Here is an 18,141-nt window from a genome sequence, read left to right as displayed (position 1 = left end):
TTTTTTTTTTTTTGAGAACAGGCTTTACGTACATAGGGAACAGGGCGGTGTACTATATTGATGGGCGGTGTACATGGTAATTGTATTAAGACGGTTAAGCCCTTCTTTGTGAGATGACCACGACACACTGATATGAAAGAACCTATGTTGGAACACCATCAACATTTCAGAACGCGTGTAGCTATGATAAAGAAAGATCAAGTTAACGATTATAAATCGACATATATGTAAATTTTATAATATGTCCTCATGAGGACACACATTTCAAAAGCTGAGTGAAGATGGACAGACAATGCTGTAAATGATGCCCTCTCTGTCTTAATGCCTAGTACAATGTCTACATTGTCCCCCATTGTTGCTAAGGTCGTTATATAGATGAAGATTCAATCCAACGTAAACCTGCGTAAAGATAGCTATTATCCATTGTCTGTCGTGCCAGAGGTCACGGCGCTTCAAAGAGGAGCGCCCAGAATGATTGACACGGTCGCTGCACAAGTTTGTGCCGTCTGAGACGGTCCCATGGCCCGGTAATTATCGCGTTAACGTTCGGTGGGAAAATCAGACCGTTTAGCGGCGGTTGGACGGAGGGCCGACGTCCGGCCAAGCCGCCGGCTTTTCGCGTGTTCTCGCTGTTAGTGAGACACACTTCAGTGACCTTAGACCACACCAAGTAATTTTTGTCAAGGATGACGTCCTCTGGAGACCCTAAATCTACTGCGAGATTGCAAAAACAAAACAAGAAGGGCCGAAAAAAACAAGAGACCTAGATTTGAAATATACTAAGAGACGACAAATGTTAGGACACAAATTGAATGAGAGAACACAGTGTAACAACCAACAAGTCTTTTATTCGTCAAAAAACAGCAATAAATCAGGTGGAACAGCAGTTGTCTTCCTGTCCTGTTTCTTTCCTTTCCTCACATCTTCCCATCTTAATATTTGCGGCACTGTCGTGACTCTTTGGTCATAGTTACAGGAAGCGGAATTTCTTGTTTTTTTCTGGGAACAGGCCAAAATCAATGCGCGCGCGGACGTCATCCATAAAAAATTACTTGCAATTGGTTTGACCTTATAACATGTACAGGAAATACTGTTTCCAATTAAGATACCCGATACAAATGAACTTACCGCAGTTATGGTTGGTGGTCTTTGACGTATTCCCGAAACAACATTATTGTAGCGGAAAAGATTACTTTAATTCTCTTTATGTTCACGGTAGCAAAAGTTCACGGTCTGACAAAAAATGGACATGTTCACGGAACTATATGTTCACGGTGGCGACAGGTGCAGGAATAAGAAAGTGAAGGAATTATTTGTTAACTGTAATGGTAAGTTCACTGTACAGCAGTGACAGTGAAAACAGTGAACATAAAAGTACAGTGAAAAAATCATGAATTCAGTATAAATCATTGTATGGAGCGCATTTTAATACTAGTCCAGTAAGTTTGTTTCCCAAAACTACTATTCCACCGAAATGCTGTCGTGACTTTCACTAAAGGAAGTTCCTTTTTCGATAAAACTACGTTTTTGCTAACAGATTATAACGGCGGGTTTGCTTGCCTGCGAATCTAGAAACGTATTGTCCACGGTATCACGGAAGGGACGGCAATGAAAGCCCTTAATGGCCATCAAGATTATCAAACCGGCAAACAGTCGATAACAAGTGTAAAAGTTTGGATACAAATGCATTACAACACTCAATCACGGGATTAAGTTTATCAAAGGGAACATTTCCCTATTGCCGTCCCTTTGTTCGGATACAATCGGCCGTAAGCTGAGACTACGTTACAATCGACACGTTTTCTTCTTTGGTACGATTTCAGGCACATTTCTTACACGTGACGTTGCCATAGCAACAGCAAATATTGTGGGGTAGTGTGGCGTGACGACAGAGCGTTCGGCTCAGAACCATTATGTCCTGAGTTCGAATCCTGCCATGCAAGCCGGTCTTGTGCAATTGGGAAAGGCACTTTACACGAATTTCCTCACTTTACTCAGGTGAAAATGAGTACGTCTGTTGTCGGCAATGTACGTATGTACTGAGATCTTGAGTCGTGGAGCTTCGGTAGCCTGGGTGCCCGGATCCGTATTGTCGCTAACTAGCTAACTACCATGGACTACCCAGGCCTAGAGCCAGGCCAGAGCCTCGGGGGACGTGATCTTTTTTTTTTTTTTTTTTGTAGAACAGGCGAAAATCAATGCGCGCGCGGATGTCATCCATAAAATTAAGTCGGTGTGGCCTTACACAGAAAAAGGCATTACGTCATCCCTGGCCGCCGTCCCAAAAACCGTTCCCCAAGCTTCGTCTGTCAAGCGGCAAATCGCATTGGGCTCATCTGACCCAGAATACTGGATTGGATATTAAATGTCAGGGGGTGGCGCTCGGTAAAGGGGAGGTCAAGTATAACTTGAAGATTTAGTTTGACGGCTGTTTATAAGTTATTACAGCTGGTGGGATTTGCTGGGAAGCCTGTCGGGTTGAGGTAGCAGAACACAGTTTTCGCCCTATGGGGATTTCTATAGTTAAGCACCCAAAGATGACTCACTTCGACGCGGTAAAAAATATAGTAGAGTGCACTTCACAAATACGAAAAATCAAATATGTTTGAGAAGAAGGTACAAACTACAAAATATCTAGAAACCACAAAATCCTGTCGGCGTATCTGCTCGTAACGTACACTTTGAAATCGCCCTCAACGGAAGTGACCTGAACTGCAGCCGACTCACCCGGAAAGCCAGTTGCGCAATACGGCGCATTTATACACGAACTGCAAAACCTTCACAATTCAAATCATACAGTCTCCAACCCGATACATTCCTACACCACACAGCGCAATTTACATCTGGCTGACGCTCTTATCAGGTTTTCTACCCAGCCTTCAAGAATATTCGCTGTACTACTTTCTATACCCGCGCCCATTAATACTGTGTGCTGCGACCTTGTGATTGGGGGAGGGGGGCGGTCGGGCCCTCTCGTATGTGACCCATGCACAGATTTATCATGTTGTGCACAATTTAACTTTAAGATGTGTGGAGTGGATGTTCCTGTAGATCGTCACACCGGGTCAACAACCTACTTTAGACTTAATACGTGTTTCCGAGTGGAAATCACCGGAACAGCATTTCAACTTTAACTTACGACAGGAAACGTTTGATATACGACTCTACGTGGGAGTTTGATGTTCACATATTCGTCAGAATTGATGATAAACATAAAGTTTGAGGCGACGTCATATTTCTTTTTCCTTTAAACTGAATTGAAAGGCACATGAAAATAATTACACAGATGTACAATTCCCCCAGTATCAATGGGATAATATTATGACAATATCCACCAATCGTAGTTTTAACTACTTAGGCCATGTTGATTTGATTATATGGATGACATCCGCGCGCGCATGAATTTTCGGCCGTTTCCAAAAAAAAAGTTTTCAATCATACTGTAAATCATACAATTAACAGTTGCAAAATGAGCAAATATATACCGTAAGGTACAAAAAAAAATATTTGAAAATGACACCATTGTCGTAGAATGCCAAAATTAAATGAAAAAGACGAAAATATGAAGAAATGGATTTGGAGTGTAGATTATTCGCCAAACCATACTCTGTGTCCTTTGTTCAACCTTCATGACCACGTAGATTTCATGATGAAAGCTAACTTTTTTTTTGCAAAACTTTTTTTTTATTCGCACGCTCGCATCAGTTTTGGGGTCCCCAGAGGATGTCATCCATATAATCAAATCAACATGGCCTTACGGGTTAAATTTTACCAAATTCGTCCTATTTATTTCTAGATGTTTCTAACAATGATTGCACTTAAAACGTTGAATGAAGGACACTGTTATTATTCCTTTTTGTGACATTAAATGTTTGTGAAATTAAATATTCTTGTTATTGTTTTCTTTCAGTTACAAGCTTCGCATAGACGGCATGCTGCTGAAGGAAGAACTCAACTCCACCGTAGACTACCTCGAACCTTCCATAGACACCATGATTAAAGCTGGGGAAGGTAAGAAGTCTGTCTGTTACCTTTTCGAGGCATCCAATGCTGTTTTAGGGCTTGGAAACCGGATTTTACAAAACCAATGTTCTAGTCCTTTACTGAGTTGAAACCACACTACCCCAATGTATATTGACCGTCATGGAGCAAAAATTCCCAAACTTCTGACGGAAAATTGTTACTGGAAGGGCCCTGGGCTGATTTTTAGGGTACCACCCAGAAAATAAAGGACTCATATTGACGCTTGTTTCTGCTGGTCTAAACGCCCAAAAGTATGAAATGCTGATTCAAATGTGCTAATGTGAAGCAGTATCGGTCAATCATTATCATTATCAGTGGTGTCATTAAAAGTTAAAAATTCATTGTTTAAATTTTGAACCAGCCTGGTGTGTTGACTTCATGGCTCCTATCGTACCATTTTGGCCTATAATAGGATGCCTAGGCCTGTTTTTATTTTTTTTATGCCCGCCCGCTCAATTATTTTTCTAGAAAAATCCGTTAACCAAGAAATTAAATTGGTATGGCCTTACCTTGTGTATCCAATAGACTGTGTTAAAACCCGTTTAATATAAGGTCACTGGAAGCGAAAGCAGTGGAAACACCTTTGCAATTATCTTGTCTTTTACTCTCAGCGCATGCGTATGCATAGGGGGCAACACGTGATTTTGCCTGACCTAATTATGCAAATTAATTAATTGTCCGTAAAAAAGTCATCACCATGGCAACGGTCGGTTCTTTTCATTTTGAGAACTGAACCCTGATGAACCGGTCGCTTTTTGATAGTTGCTGATGTAATCGACAATTATATCTGAACTTTTTGGTTGTTCAGTCAACGGAAAGTAATTGTGAAACTGTCAAAGCAGGTTAGACTCTTCCAAGAGCAATTACACAGTAGGTAGATCATGTTTGTATCACATGTATATGTCATACTTGTAATGCTTTACTATAGTATTTGGCATCGAATGCTAGACAGAATATACAGAGAGAACTTTATTGCACGACAATTGCACATGGTACAATGTATGGAAAACTACATAAAGAGAGTAACAACAATAAAGAAAGTGTGTTGAATAAGACCTAATGTCGAATAAAACCTAACATATCTATATCATAATTATTCAAATAATAAGGGATACCAGAGGTCTTTGATAAAGTGTTACAATCGAGTGGGCTAATCACAAGTTTCGGTATTTTTTCTAAAAGCAATCCTTTATATATCTACCTATTTTTGCGTTGTGGGGACCATTACATGTAAAGATATATTCAAATCTGTCTCCAACATCAAAACTCTTGAAATCTGTTGTACTTGATTCGAGAAACGTAAATAGCTTGTTACGTATAACATCATATTTGGTACATTCCATTACAAAATGAAGTTCATTTTCTATATGCTTTGTTTTTTTTTTGCACACAGAATGGTAAGGGCTTACAGACGGTTATGTTACGATGTAATGATACTTCTCTTACTTACTTACTAAGGCCTGTTTCTTCCCTGTGTTTTACAGAACTCCTCAAGTGCAAAGCCTTACAAGATATCCTCCACATTGTGCTAATAACGGGCAACTACATCAATGCTGTAAGTATACATGATGTACTCATGATAAGGAAAGTATACACCTTATAACACATGGGCGCCACATAGCGCTTTTCGAAGAACTGCAACACAATACTACTTGTACTAGGCATCGAAGAGCATAGATAGGAACAGTTGTAGTGATTCTGACGTCGTCTACAACCTGATTGTACGACAAAATAAAGCTATTATGAGAACCGTTCCTCGATAATGTCGTTGACTAAATGTTTGTACCTTACAGGGTGGGTACGCTGGAAATGCTGTTGGATTCAAGATGGCGTCCCTTCTGAAACTTGTGGACACCCGCGCCAACAAGCCAGGCATGAACTTCATGCACTACGTAGCTTTGGTGAGTACTGTTTCTAACAAGTACAAATACATAGTACATGTCTGGTAGATATGAATAGGCTAGCAAAGTTCTTACTGTTTCCGTAGATGGTAACTAACAAAGGAAATGGAAAAATGAAAACTTTCTCGCCATTTATCTTATATAATTCCTCTTTGGCTATTTCTCTATTTCCGACAGTACGTTTAGTGATACCTTTATATATATCTCTACAGCAAGCGGAGAAGAAGGACAAGAAGCTCCTACAAGTTGACGCTCAGCTGAAAACACTGGAAGAAGCTTCAAGGTAAGAATGGCTTTTCGCCTGAGTTTGTTTCATTATTCGAACTTACCATTAGCAGATTGCCGGAGCAAATGGAGAAAACATCTATTATTTAGATCCGTAAATAAAAGGTGATTAATCGTTGAAGAGATTCATCAGTCACGTATAGTATAAGTTCAGTAAGATAATTCTTTCAATCAGTGACTATTAAAATCCTAAGGTACATACCTCCGAATTTTCGACGACTAGTCAGTTCGTCTTGGTCACGGAATGATCCTAGTCTCGCGAGAGAACGCGAGACTAGGACGAGACTTGCGTGGATCTTCTGCCCCCCTCTGCCTCCTTGCGGAGTAGAGGTAGGTAGGGCTTTGGCAGCTCCCAGCCTTCGTTGCGGTTCAGCTTGGCTCCCACTAGTTGGATGTGTATGGCCTCCTTGATCTTCCGGTGGGCGTTGCGGGCTTCCTGATCGATGGTTTCGATCGTGATTAATGCTTGTCACAGCAGTATGGCATTTGAGCAACATACTCTAAGTTGTTGTAGACCATACCAAATCATAATGCGTATGTAAAAATGCTTGCATCTCATTGACATCTCACTAACCCATTCTCTCTCGTTGCAGACACTCTGTTGAGAACATCAACACTGAGGTGAAACAACTGGCCGAGAAGACAAAGTCGGTGGACAAACAGTTAGAGAAGGCTCATCGTGACGTCAGAATTCAGCTGATGGATTTCCTCAGGGTAAGACATCTTTCTGTCCAACTGTAAACCCTCGTTTAATGAATTAAATGAAATATGTTTAGCTGTACTCCACATAGAAAAAGGCAGGCACAACCACATTCCTCTAGAGCAAAGGATTTGCCAATTTTGCGTTTTAGATAAGATTGAGGATGAGTATCATTTTGTAGTCGATTGTACGTTATATAGTAATGAGAGGGATTCCCTATATTCTTATATAATAGATAAGTTCCCCAGGTTTGGACATTTAGATGAATCAGAAAAATTCATATTTCTTATGAAACTTGACAAACCATGTATCATTAGTTCTATATGCTCGTACATCTATAACTGCGTCAAGAAGCGAGATGAAGTTGAACATGTAAATAGTAGATCACATTAGTATGTATATTTTAAGTGTCATTGCTGTATCCTTTGTCTATTCATGACCTGTACTTAGCTTGTTAGAGCACAAACGTACATTCGTTTATGATCTTACAAGCTAAGTACATGTCATGAATAAAGCAGAAATACTATAGAAATTACTAAACATGTACAGACCGATGTGAACTACTATGTACAGGCTCGACTTCTTCTCGATTCTTAAAAGGCAGTTGTGGATGTATGAACATATTGAACTTACTAGACATGATTTGTCTTATTTGATAAGGAATACGAATTTTTTTGGTTCTATCTAAATGTCGAAAACTGGGAAACTTACATGGCGTATGGTATTGATGTTGTTTTCCTGTGCCAACACATTCTCTATATAGAACTTATTGTTACCAAAATAAAATAGCTAAACCTTAGATCTGTATGTTACAAGGGTAAAATAATACCATTTCATCACCGCGACGGGGGCCGACATCGTCTATCTTTGACCCAGTGTTGACGTCACACTTCAAAGAAGCCTCACTGGGTCAGTCTACTGAGGAAGGCCAGAGTGACTGGTCGAAAGCTCTAGGTGAGAGAACTTTGTGTTAAATCAAAAGTTTTAACTCTAATAAACATTTATTCATCTTCCTCTCCAGACGGCTAAGATGGATGTCGAAGACCTCCAGTCCGGGATGAAGAAGCTGGAGAAGCTGCGTAAGAAGCTGGCAGAGTTCTTCTGCGAGGATGAGACCCTCTTCAAGATCGAGGAGTGCTTCAGCGTGTTTCACCAGTTCACACAGAGGTTCAAGAAAGCTATCGAGGTGAGAACATAATAACAACATTGTCACATACTTTACGATATGTAGCCTTCTGGTCATGTAACCGCTTGATACATATAAATTACGTTTACATAAAAGTTTCTTAGACTGATATTTCCACATCTGTGCTTATTTCCTTTTAGAAGATTTTGATACTTCTTTAGCCTGGGTGCCAGACGCTGGCGTTCATAAGCTATAGATTTTTTTTTTGTGGAAAGAAGCCCTAATGTCCGCTACTGTATCCGCCGCCCAACCACAGGCTGCCCCAAACCCTTTATAACACGAGGAGATAATTAGAGCCAGAGCGCAAATCAGGGTCGGCGGGGCGTGTAGCTTTCCCTTCCCGAAGGGGTTATCTCTCACTCTCGGTAGGGGCTGGCACCCAGGCTAATACTTCTTGGGCTATAGATGTAGCTACTCTCACAAAAACATCCAGTTTTGTTAGCAATAGTTTCAAGTTTATAATGCAATAATTGAAATGGTACCTATCAAGAAGCCTTTAGTAATCGTCTTCTTTTCTTTACCTTCGCAGGAGAACAAGGAGCGTCAGATCAAGGAGGAGCGGGAGGAGCAGCGTCGTAAGGAGCAGGACCTGCTGGAGTCAGCCCGGAGTCAGCGGAGACACTCGCTCGCTCTCACCGGCTCCGTCTCCTCCCTCCTCCCGGAGAGAGAACCCAGCCCCGAGCCGGAGGAGAAGGACACCGGCCCGATCGTCGACAAACTCCTGGGGGATATTCGGAGTGGATTTGCTCGCAAGCGAGGGGAGAGTGTGCGCGCCAGGATAAAGCGGTTAGAAGGACTTGGTCCTAAGGACGCGAAGGCTGCGGAAAAGGCTGACGAACAGGGAAACGAGAAAACTGAAGACGAAAACGTTGTAGACTCAAAGCTGACCAATGGGCATGAGAACACGGGTACCGATAAGACTCCCGTACTGAAGGGCGTTCCAAAGGTGGGAAGTCCGACACCAGACTCTAGTAAACAGTCCAAGGATTCACCAACAGCTAGGAAGATGAGAACGCCATCCTCGAATGATGACGACAACTTGTTCGAATTCTTGCTGCAGGGTGAAAACGGTGACCTGATGAACAAACTCGACAGCGCGCAGATGAAGACGCGCAGGCCGGCACGAAGGCGGATAAGAGACGTTGATCTCCGGTTGAAAGAAACTAACGACCGGGAGACCAGCACGCCAGGCCGCCGCTGGAGGAGTACGGTAGAGGGTAGGGAGGTGGACGTTGCTCTCAGGCAATGGGCTGCGAAACAAGAAGCCGCCGAAGCGAAAGAAACTACTAAAGACGTGACAAAAGAGGAGGACAAAGAAACGAAACCAGCTCCGAAGAAATGGAGAACTGCAATGCAGGAATGGGAAGCTGCAAACCCCGAGCAGCCGTCTTCACCTAGAAAAACATCCAGCTTCTCCAAGTTGGAGAGCAGCTCCGAGAGGAGTAAGAGGAGATCCTCAGAACTTATGCAGTCCTCGATACCGGAGGAGCCTGAGAACGTTACATCTCCGGCGAAGGGGAAAAAGGCTTCGACTTCGTCTGAGAAACTCGACACCAAAGAACCTGAAAGAGAAATTGCCTCCAAACGGAGCGTGAGGGCCAGCCCTCTGAACGTCAGTGACCGGTCTGCCACCAGCAGACGATGGCGCAGTAGCGTGGACAGCAGGGAGGTGGATAAGGCGGTGAGATCATTCGATAAATCGAAGAGAGATCTAATCAAACCGAAGAATTCAACTTTGATACGGACTTCCACCCTTCAGGATAGACCCAGCACGACTACTAGTACTACAGAGCCAATGTGGCGGAGGTCTTATAAATCCACAGACGTAGAAAAAGCAATCAAGGCAGAGCCGCTGTCGAAGTCATATAGAGACAAAGCAAGCACTAAAACAGATGACATTGATGCACGGTTGAAGAAAAGAAGAGAGGAGCGACGATGGCGAAGTTCGCTAGATTCGAAGGAAATCAACTCAGCAGTTCGGAAGTTTGATTTTGATAGTCGCCGGAGGCATTTTGACGGGTCTCGCGGTAGCTCTCAGAGTTCGTCCTTGGATTCGAGTCCTCACGACAGCCGGGGGAGTACGCCTGAACCCGTGAGAAGGTCGGACAAGCGGACGTCGGTCTCCAACAGAAAGGAGACCCCAAAGAACATTCCCGAGTCCCCCCGGAGGACAAAAGCATTCCCCGGGGGTGCCGTCAGGGTCCGCAGTCCAGACACCGAGAAAAAGGACCTCCCTGGCAAGACTCAGGACAAAAGTTCCGCGAATAAAAAGCCAGGAATCGAGATTACCGCAGACGGTTTGAAAGGAAAAATCAAGGAGGAAATACGTGACAATAACAAAGGTGGTACTGATGAGGATAGCGTCAAAACTCGCGATCGTTTAGGAAGGAGATGGAGAAGTAGCTTGGACAAGAGAGAGGTGGACGTTGCCTTGAGAAGTCACGAGACGAAAGGCAGGGAAAGTGCAATACACAAACCGGTGGAGAAGAAAGGAGCTGAGGAGGAGAAGAAGGTGGAAGTGAAAGAATCGAAGTACGCGAAAAGATGGCGGGAGAAGGTTTACGGTGAGAAGGACGAGAGTGGTGCTGAGGAGAAGGGGAAGGAGACGGTTGTGTCAACCATGCACGTGAAGGAGGACAGGGCGCCCGTGCAGAAGAGATGGCGCAGCGCGGTGGACAGAACAGAGGTAGATCTCGCGATAAAACAGCACGAGACTAAAATGTCGAAAGATTCGGAGAGTGTGGGAGTGAGTCAGGAGGTGGCCAAACTGACGGAGAAGAGTGATCGCGGTGTGCACGACCGCAGGCGGCGGAGTGCCAGGGGGTCTGTAGACGTCAAGGACATTAAAGCAGCCATAAGTAAGACGAAGGAGGACGACAAGAGTACGGTTGAAAAGTCGGGTAAAAGCCTCACGACCACAACAAGTGGGCAGGACTCTGAGGGGGAAGAAGAAGAATCTTCCCGCCCGCTCTTCGGAAGTGTTCGCGGGAGGATGAAACGGTACGAGAAGAGTCAAACTCAGGAGGACGACGGTAGCCAGACGGGCGTTACCGGAAACGGGATCAGGGTGGCCAACAGGTTCGGCCGGCGGTCGCGAACTGACGTCGACCCGAAGGACGTGGACGTCGTGTTACGGTCGGGCATGAAGAGTATCAAGGAGGAGAAGGAGACTGCGGAAGAGGATAAGTCTCCGCGTCGGGAGATACCGAAACCCAAACCAGCCCTGCTCCGGCGGTGGACCAGTCTGATCGACGAAACCGCCATGAAGAAGGTAACAGAAGAACCAGGCTCGGTCGGGAAGAGACTGAAAAACTTCATGGAGAGAAAAATCAGTAAAGACGACTATGACGTCCCACCGGCGGGTAGCTCTCAAAACAGACGATGGACTACAAGTGACTTCGATACTACTTCAGCGGTTGAGCCAGCGGTCAGGCAGAATGACCGGACAAAGGAGAGACTGAAGGAAAGACTTGCGCGCATAAGTGAGAACGTTAAGGCGAGTGACTGGACTGATGAACCTAAACACGGAGGGTCACTCGAGCCCACCCACGCTCCCTTGGTGGCGAAGTACTCCTCCGATAGCGGCAGGTCGTCCAGACCCAGGTCGGAGGACATCAGTGACAAAGTCTCTCCGGAGAAAACCACTCCGGGTGACGAATACAACGGCGACAGCGACCTGGATAACGACGACGAAGGGTTCGAGACGGAGTCTACCGTGAGCTCGAACATCGACAGCGTGGCAGACAAGGTGGGCAGTGTGGACGGAGAGGGCAACGGGAGCCCGGCGAGAGAAAGTGCGGGAGTGTTCCGCGCCATTGGCAGCAGGAGAGACAGCCTGGGGTTGGATGAGCCGTCAGCGCACACGTGTCACAGCCCGCAGTCCAGCGTCGACTCCTCGTTCGACCAGTCGGACATCACGGACACCGACTCCATCACGTCCGGCGGGCGGGACTCCAGGCCCAGCAGCCAGACCTTCTCCGAAGCCGACGGCAAACATCATCAGGACGCCGTCAGGTCGTTCCACAAAGTCTCGCCAGGGGGAGCGAAAACACAGAGCAGTGCCGAGACCAGGAATGGCCTGCCGGTCCCCCGGAAACTGAGCCTACCGAAGTTCGACAAGGCTCCGCCACCGAAGCGCATCCCGGGTACGTTTGCCGGGAAGGTTGGACACTTGTTGAGCAAGTTCGATCAAGGAGGTCCCGGTGGCTCCACGACACCAGCCGCGAAGTCAGGCAACTCCGTGCCGAGGAGGAACACTATTGCATCGTTCACCGTCCCGAAAAATGGCACCGACTCGAGCAAGCTGTCCAGCCCGGAGAGAGAGAACATTGCTCCCGATCCACAGAAGGCCGCGGCACGGGACACTATCGTGCAGGCCATCGAGTCCGCCATCGAGACACAGCGGTCACCTTCGGCAAAGGAGATCAAATCTGCCGAGGACTGAACATTAACACAACGTGAAGTATAACCAGTATACCGTTATACTCGTATACAGTGAAGACAGTATTTTATTGGGAAGGAAATAGTCATCCCTGAGAGCTTTGAGGGAAGAATTAGCTTTATTATGTTTAAAGTCAATGCAATTTGAATTCTAATAGCGAATTAATAGGTAATTAATCTTGTCTTTCCATGGAATGATGTACAATATTTTTGAGAACCATGTGAATCGATCGGTACAAGTCAGGAAACTTCCGTCAGCAATAATCCAAACTGCCATTCCGAGAAGTATTAACGCCACTTAGCGGATTTATCTTAGACTGCATGTTCCTCAGGTGCCGTTAGATGTTGCAAAACGAACATTCTCCCACCACAGGGCATTCTTCAATACACCGATCCTGAAGCCCCGCCCACCTCCGTCGAAACAAAGAAATGCAACTATTGGCGGACTTGCAGCCGCTCTCTCATTGGTCGAACCGGTGATTGCCATTCACTCATTGGTTGAACTTCTAATTGTGATGAACATTTGGGATCGTTTCTAAAGACCGACCTGACAGCCGCTCTCTCATTGGTCGAACCAGTAAATTGCCACTCTCTCATTGGTTGAACTTTTAATTGTTATGGACTGTCTCTTGACCCATTCTGACAGTCCAATCAAACCAGCAGTCTAGAGAACGAAAAAGAGAGAGTTTGTACATGAATGTAGCTGAATGCGTCCGTCAATTTTTTGCATTCATATGTTTTTCCCAAATCTGTTTATGCGGCTATATGGATCGGTGTATTGAATGGTTGTCTGGAGTGGCGTTCAATAGGTGTTTTCTATCCAGGGTTTGCGCTTTTTTCCTAGGGTATATTTGACGTGACGCTACTTTAACTCCATGGAGGTAGACTTTGTTTTGATACAAAGGCAACATTTGATGGCCCTGAGGACATAGAGAAGTATTAATATTAATACAATATTAGTTCACTTTGCACAACTTCACACACAAGTAGCTCAATATATGACAACTTGTCCGCCGACGGAATGTTATACAACATATTTCTCTCGAAATAACCGAATAAATGGAAACTCGTACACGTATCTGAAACTATCGTATGTAACATAGTAATATCTAAAAACAGATACGTGAAGTTGGGAAAGAATCGAGAGTAAGAATCTTAGAAATATTTTCTGAGTTACTTAATGTATTTTCATACTGTCTTTCGGACAAGACACACTGAACCACTTTAAGACTACGTAGCTGCGATTGCTACAAATGTACAAACGATGTAGACACCATATTATAGCACTCCAAAGTATCAAAATTAGTCATAGCATTATTAGTATTATCACATATGCAGTAAGTGTACCATACGACTCCTCTTTTAAAGTCTATGTAATAAATTGTCATCGTTTCAGTTATTGACAGTTATTTTTATTAAAAGTATATAAATATGTCGATGGCGGTATCTTTCAGCAATAGAGGTATAAAATGCTGTGACAATAGTTTCTATTCTTATGTACATTATGTGTATGCATATGCCATGTTCATGGTCTAATTGATTATAAAAACTTATTTATCTTAAGGCTAGGTATTTTTTCGGTGATCCATCTGAAATTGTAATTATGTTGCATGTGGATCTCTTCTTCGTTTTTTTTTCTGTTCCAAAGGTATTTGCTATGAAATATTCAAATTTATACAAACAAAAATAAACCCAATTTACCCAATTTTGGTGTGTGTGTGTCGTCTTCCTTTTCTATCATCTTCGTCTGTTTAGTAGGTCGTGTTATAATCAAGCTACGATCAAAAATGTTATAAACGAAAGTTTTGTACGGAAGTTACATGTAGAAAGCTTACTAATAGGTTAATCTGTATACAAGAAGAATTCTCACCTAAAGCGTACTTCTAGTCTGTATATCTAGCTGTACATGCAGATGCTAGACAACATGCAAGGCTGGTACAATGGGTATTCGCTATTTTTATATAGCAGTTGCGTTCGGTGATATTTTATGAGAAGAATGTTTATATTCAGGCAATATTTCCATAGTCAGACTGTGAGGTGGTAAAATTAAGACGAGGGGGACGTATGTGAGATTTTAATTGTTATGGATTTATTGTGTTTTGGGGGAGGTATGTCAAACATTTCTGCTCAAGCATTGGGATGTGGGGCATAAACGCCTTTTCTATCTTGAAAATCAACAGTTTGCATTATGCAAATAAAAATACTAATCAATAATGTAGGGGATAGCTGTCCAACTGTTGAATTTGTAGTTATATGTCACTTCATACTATAGTTATATCAATGTAAAGAATTGTTTTCCCTTGTATTTTCTCCTTCTTTCCCTGCCATGTCCTAAAATGTAGTGAATTATGAAGCCATATGCATGCTGCATTTGCTCCAAAGCAAATGTCGGCCTTTCTAGTTTTGTATATGTTGTCACAAAGCTTAAGTCTGAAAAGAAACACGTATTCCTAGGTTGGGTGCAACTACAATGCGTTTGCTATTTGGAGTCACAAATATTTATGTATTTCTAGATATACTTCAGCCAATCCTCGAATACTCATTTCGCAGCTTTAATTAACCACTGTCCTTAGGCAAATGTATTGATATTGATGACACGTACACGTAGTTCCCCTTGTTTAGTACTATATGCTGGTGCCCCCTGTCTGTCCAATGGAACATTCCGTCCCTGACCTCGCAATCACGTGACTTTAATTTGTGGTGTAACCAGTCTGCGAGAACAACTTACTTCCTCAAACTTGCAGAAATTGACTCGAACACTTACGTTGCCCAGTCTTAGCTTTTCCTCGATCTACCATGAAACCGCACCTGAAAATGATCCTTCAACTCCTGCTAGAAGCCAGCATTCTGAGAATGGTTCTCGGGACAGGTAAGTTTGCTGTAACCTTAACGTACGTAGTGTTGTTTTGTTGGGTTCTGCTTAAACACTTAAACACTTACAGAATCAGACTTTGATCAGGCGTGATTTTGAGTCACTCACTTCCCCATTATTACGTATACAGCGAACAAACTGACCAGGCTTTAGACTGAGCTGGAGTTAGTTGTATACACATTTGGCTTCTGTCTCGTGAGGTTTCTGTTTTGACCGCCATATGAGAGAAATTTGGTATTTACTCATCGCCATTCACGTTCACGCCTTTATTGGGCAAGAGCTACGTACATGCTTGTGTAAATATTTTCACATTACCTTGCTTAAATGTATTATAAAGTCATATGTAACGGAGTACAGGCCTGTGAACTAAGACGCTTCAAGTCAAATGATCTCTCTTTTTCAGAGTGTTCTGCTCCGCTTGGAATGGAGTCAGGAGCCATAGAGGACAGTCAACTGACAGCGTCGTCTTTCCGCTCAACTTCCTGGGGCAATAGTTATCCTCCTGAAGAAGCCCGTCTTAATAATGATGATGGAGCTTGGTACCCAGCCCAATACGATACTGACGAGTGGTTGCAGGTTGATCTGTTGGTTAAAAAGCAGATTACAGGAATCAAAACCCAGGGCCACCAATACGTTTGGACTTTCGGTACCATTGATTACTATGTGAAAAAATTCAAGGTTTTGTACTCAGATGTCAACAATGAAGCACACTTGGTAACGTTTCAGGAGAGCGGATCCGACAAAGTACGTATCATAAGGTAGCGGTAAAAGTTAAGGTGATATGATAATGTCTAATTCTAATTCTACGTGTCTTTCGCTTGAATATCTGTGGGGTGTATTTGAGTCTATTGTAAACAGGTTGATTGCAGAATATTATTACAACCTATGTAGTAACGTATTTTTTTTTCAGTTAATACCACTGCTTGTGCCTTATCCATATCGACGGGAACTTTTTAAAAATAAATAGCTGTTGGCATCAAATCTGCCCGGTTGCAACACAGAAGAGTTTTCCAATCTAACATTTAATTTTTTACTCATATCTTTCTGCATTAAAAGATCTTTGACGGTAACACCGATGCAGACGGTGTGAAGACCAACAACTTTGAACCACCAATAAACGCACGGTTTATCAGGCTGATGGCGACGGACTGGCGGTGGAGAATTGCCCTTCGTCTAGAACTTCTTGGGTGCGATCTGCAAAGTAAGTGACTTTCTCTTTTTTAAGGACATGACGTCACCCGGCCGCGGTATCGAACCCGAAAAGGGCTTGTTTGAACTTTAAAACGTATCCGTTACCTTGCCTAGGCGATGGCGTACTAGACTATATGGAAACTTACAATAATTCAGGTGACAGATATTTTTTTCTTACAATAGCATATATTTCATCCTTTTTGGTGGTTACATGGGTTACATGCATTATTTCCCTAATGATCATGGTTAGATTGATGCCGTATCGCTAAAATGCTTAACTCCTGACCCCAAAAAAATCACCCGGAAAACAGGGTTTATACTCGTAGAAAGCGTGGTCAATCATTATACTGGGTTCATCTAAATTTATCATAACACTATAATAACAATTGACTGAATATATGATACTCTTTGTTTCGTAGCAACCACAACACAGATAACAACTACAACCATAATGCAGACGACACGAAGCACACCAGTGGCCACGTATCCTTTGAGTTCCACCAAATCAACTACCGTGACCATGGAGGGCATTACGTCTGCGGCCCCACAGAGGTCAACTTTCTCAGCAAGCTCTGGACCAGGGACGGCGTCATCGCCATCATTCAACATTAAGTCATCACCATCATTCAACAGTAAGTAGATATAGCTACCTACTATACATTCTTCGTTAGAAAATTCAACATGGCAATCCATTGTTCAGACATCAACTAAATGTATTTATCTGCCACCTCTTCATGTTAAGTAATTCTGTCATACTTGCTCATCTCTATAGTGTCCTTTATCATGCAATACATAACTTTGTACAATCACTTGTAATCCATTGGTTAACATACTGCTGTGCTTCCACCCTACAGACACGAGTGGAAACAGTGATGGGTTAGCTGGCAACCAAACTGGAACCCCTTCAGGTAAAGGGAGCAGTGAATGTCTAGTAAATTGGCTTACTACTTATACAATGGTGAACTACGAAGCAAAATTTCCATAATCATCTATTTTCTAATTTGCTCTAATTTCATCTAATTACCTCCATGAAATGTGTCATGGAGGTTATATTTTCAGTTGCGTTTATCTGTCCGTCCTTCCGTCTGTCTGTTGGTCAACAAGATAACTCAAGAACGCCTGGATGGATGGGTTTCATACTTGGTGTGTTGGTAGGGTGTGACGAAAACTGGAAATGATGAGATTTTGGTCCCCCTAGTGGCTTCCCTTGGTACTGCAGCGCAACTTCCGGTTTTGATATCTCACGATCTGGACATGCTAGGGTCATGAAATTTTGATGGAAGGTAGCTCTCGTGCTTGGGAAGAAGTCATATGAGTTTGGGCCCCCTAGCGGCTTGTTCTGGAACTGCAGGGCACTTTCTGGTGAAATGTTCAAAAGCCAATAAGTCCAGACAGGAACAACATATTTTCATTATTTTTGGTGTGTAGGTAGCTGAGAGAGAGATGTACATAATTAAATGTAAATTATGCAAATGAGGACTTTATTTGCATAATTAATGAGGAAATTCTATAATTACAGTGTTTTACATTATCTCGCGATCTG

At 43.2% G+C, this 18,141-nt stretch overlaps 2 protein-coding genes across 2 annotated transcripts in view; both read left to right on the top strand.

The window, feature by feature from the left end:
• LOC109487878 (FH2 domain-containing protein 1-like) overlaps positions 1-13,583 on the top strand; it is a 17,902-nt gene extending 4,319 nt beyond the window's left edge. The window contains exons 5-11 of the mRNA XM_019791984.1: positions 3,911-4,011; positions 5,508-5,578; positions 5,817-5,924; positions 6,137-6,207; positions 6,803-6,923; positions 7,931-8,095; positions 8,625-13,583. Of these exons, the coding sequence (XP_019647543.1) occupies positions 3,911-4,011; positions 5,508-5,578; positions 5,817-5,924; positions 6,137-6,207; positions 6,803-6,923; positions 7,931-8,095; positions 8,625-12,539 (4,552 nt within the window). The 3' untranslated portion in view covers positions 12,540-13,583. The remainder of the gene's footprint in view (positions 1-3,910; positions 4,012-5,507; positions 5,579-5,816; positions 5,925-6,136; positions 6,208-6,802; positions 6,924-7,930; positions 8,096-8,624) is intronic.
• Positions 13,584-15,331: 1,748 nt separating this feature from the next.
• The window catches only part of LOC109487592 (lactadherin-like), a 7,162-nt gene continuing 4,352 nt past the window's right edge, over positions 15,332-18,141 (top strand). The window contains exons 1-3 of the mRNA XM_019791597.1: positions 15,332-15,404; positions 15,811-16,151; positions 16,464-16,608. Coding sequence (XP_019647156.1) covers positions 15,332-15,404; positions 15,811-16,151; positions 16,464-16,608 — 559 coding nt within the window. The remainder of the gene's footprint in view (positions 15,405-15,810; positions 16,152-16,463; positions 16,609-18,141) is intronic.

The sequence above is a fragment of the Branchiostoma belcheri genome, unplaced genomic scaffold, assembly GCF_001625305.1.
Source record: "Branchiostoma belcheri isolate BF01 breed outbred unplaced genomic scaffold, Haploidv18h27 scaffold9, whole genome shotgun sequence".
Classification (NCBI taxonomy): domain Eukaryota; kingdom Metazoa; phylum Chordata; class Leptocardii; order Amphioxiformes; family Branchiostomatidae; genus Branchiostoma; species Branchiostoma belcheri.
This window is presented reverse-complemented; position numbering and strand designations above follow the sequence as displayed.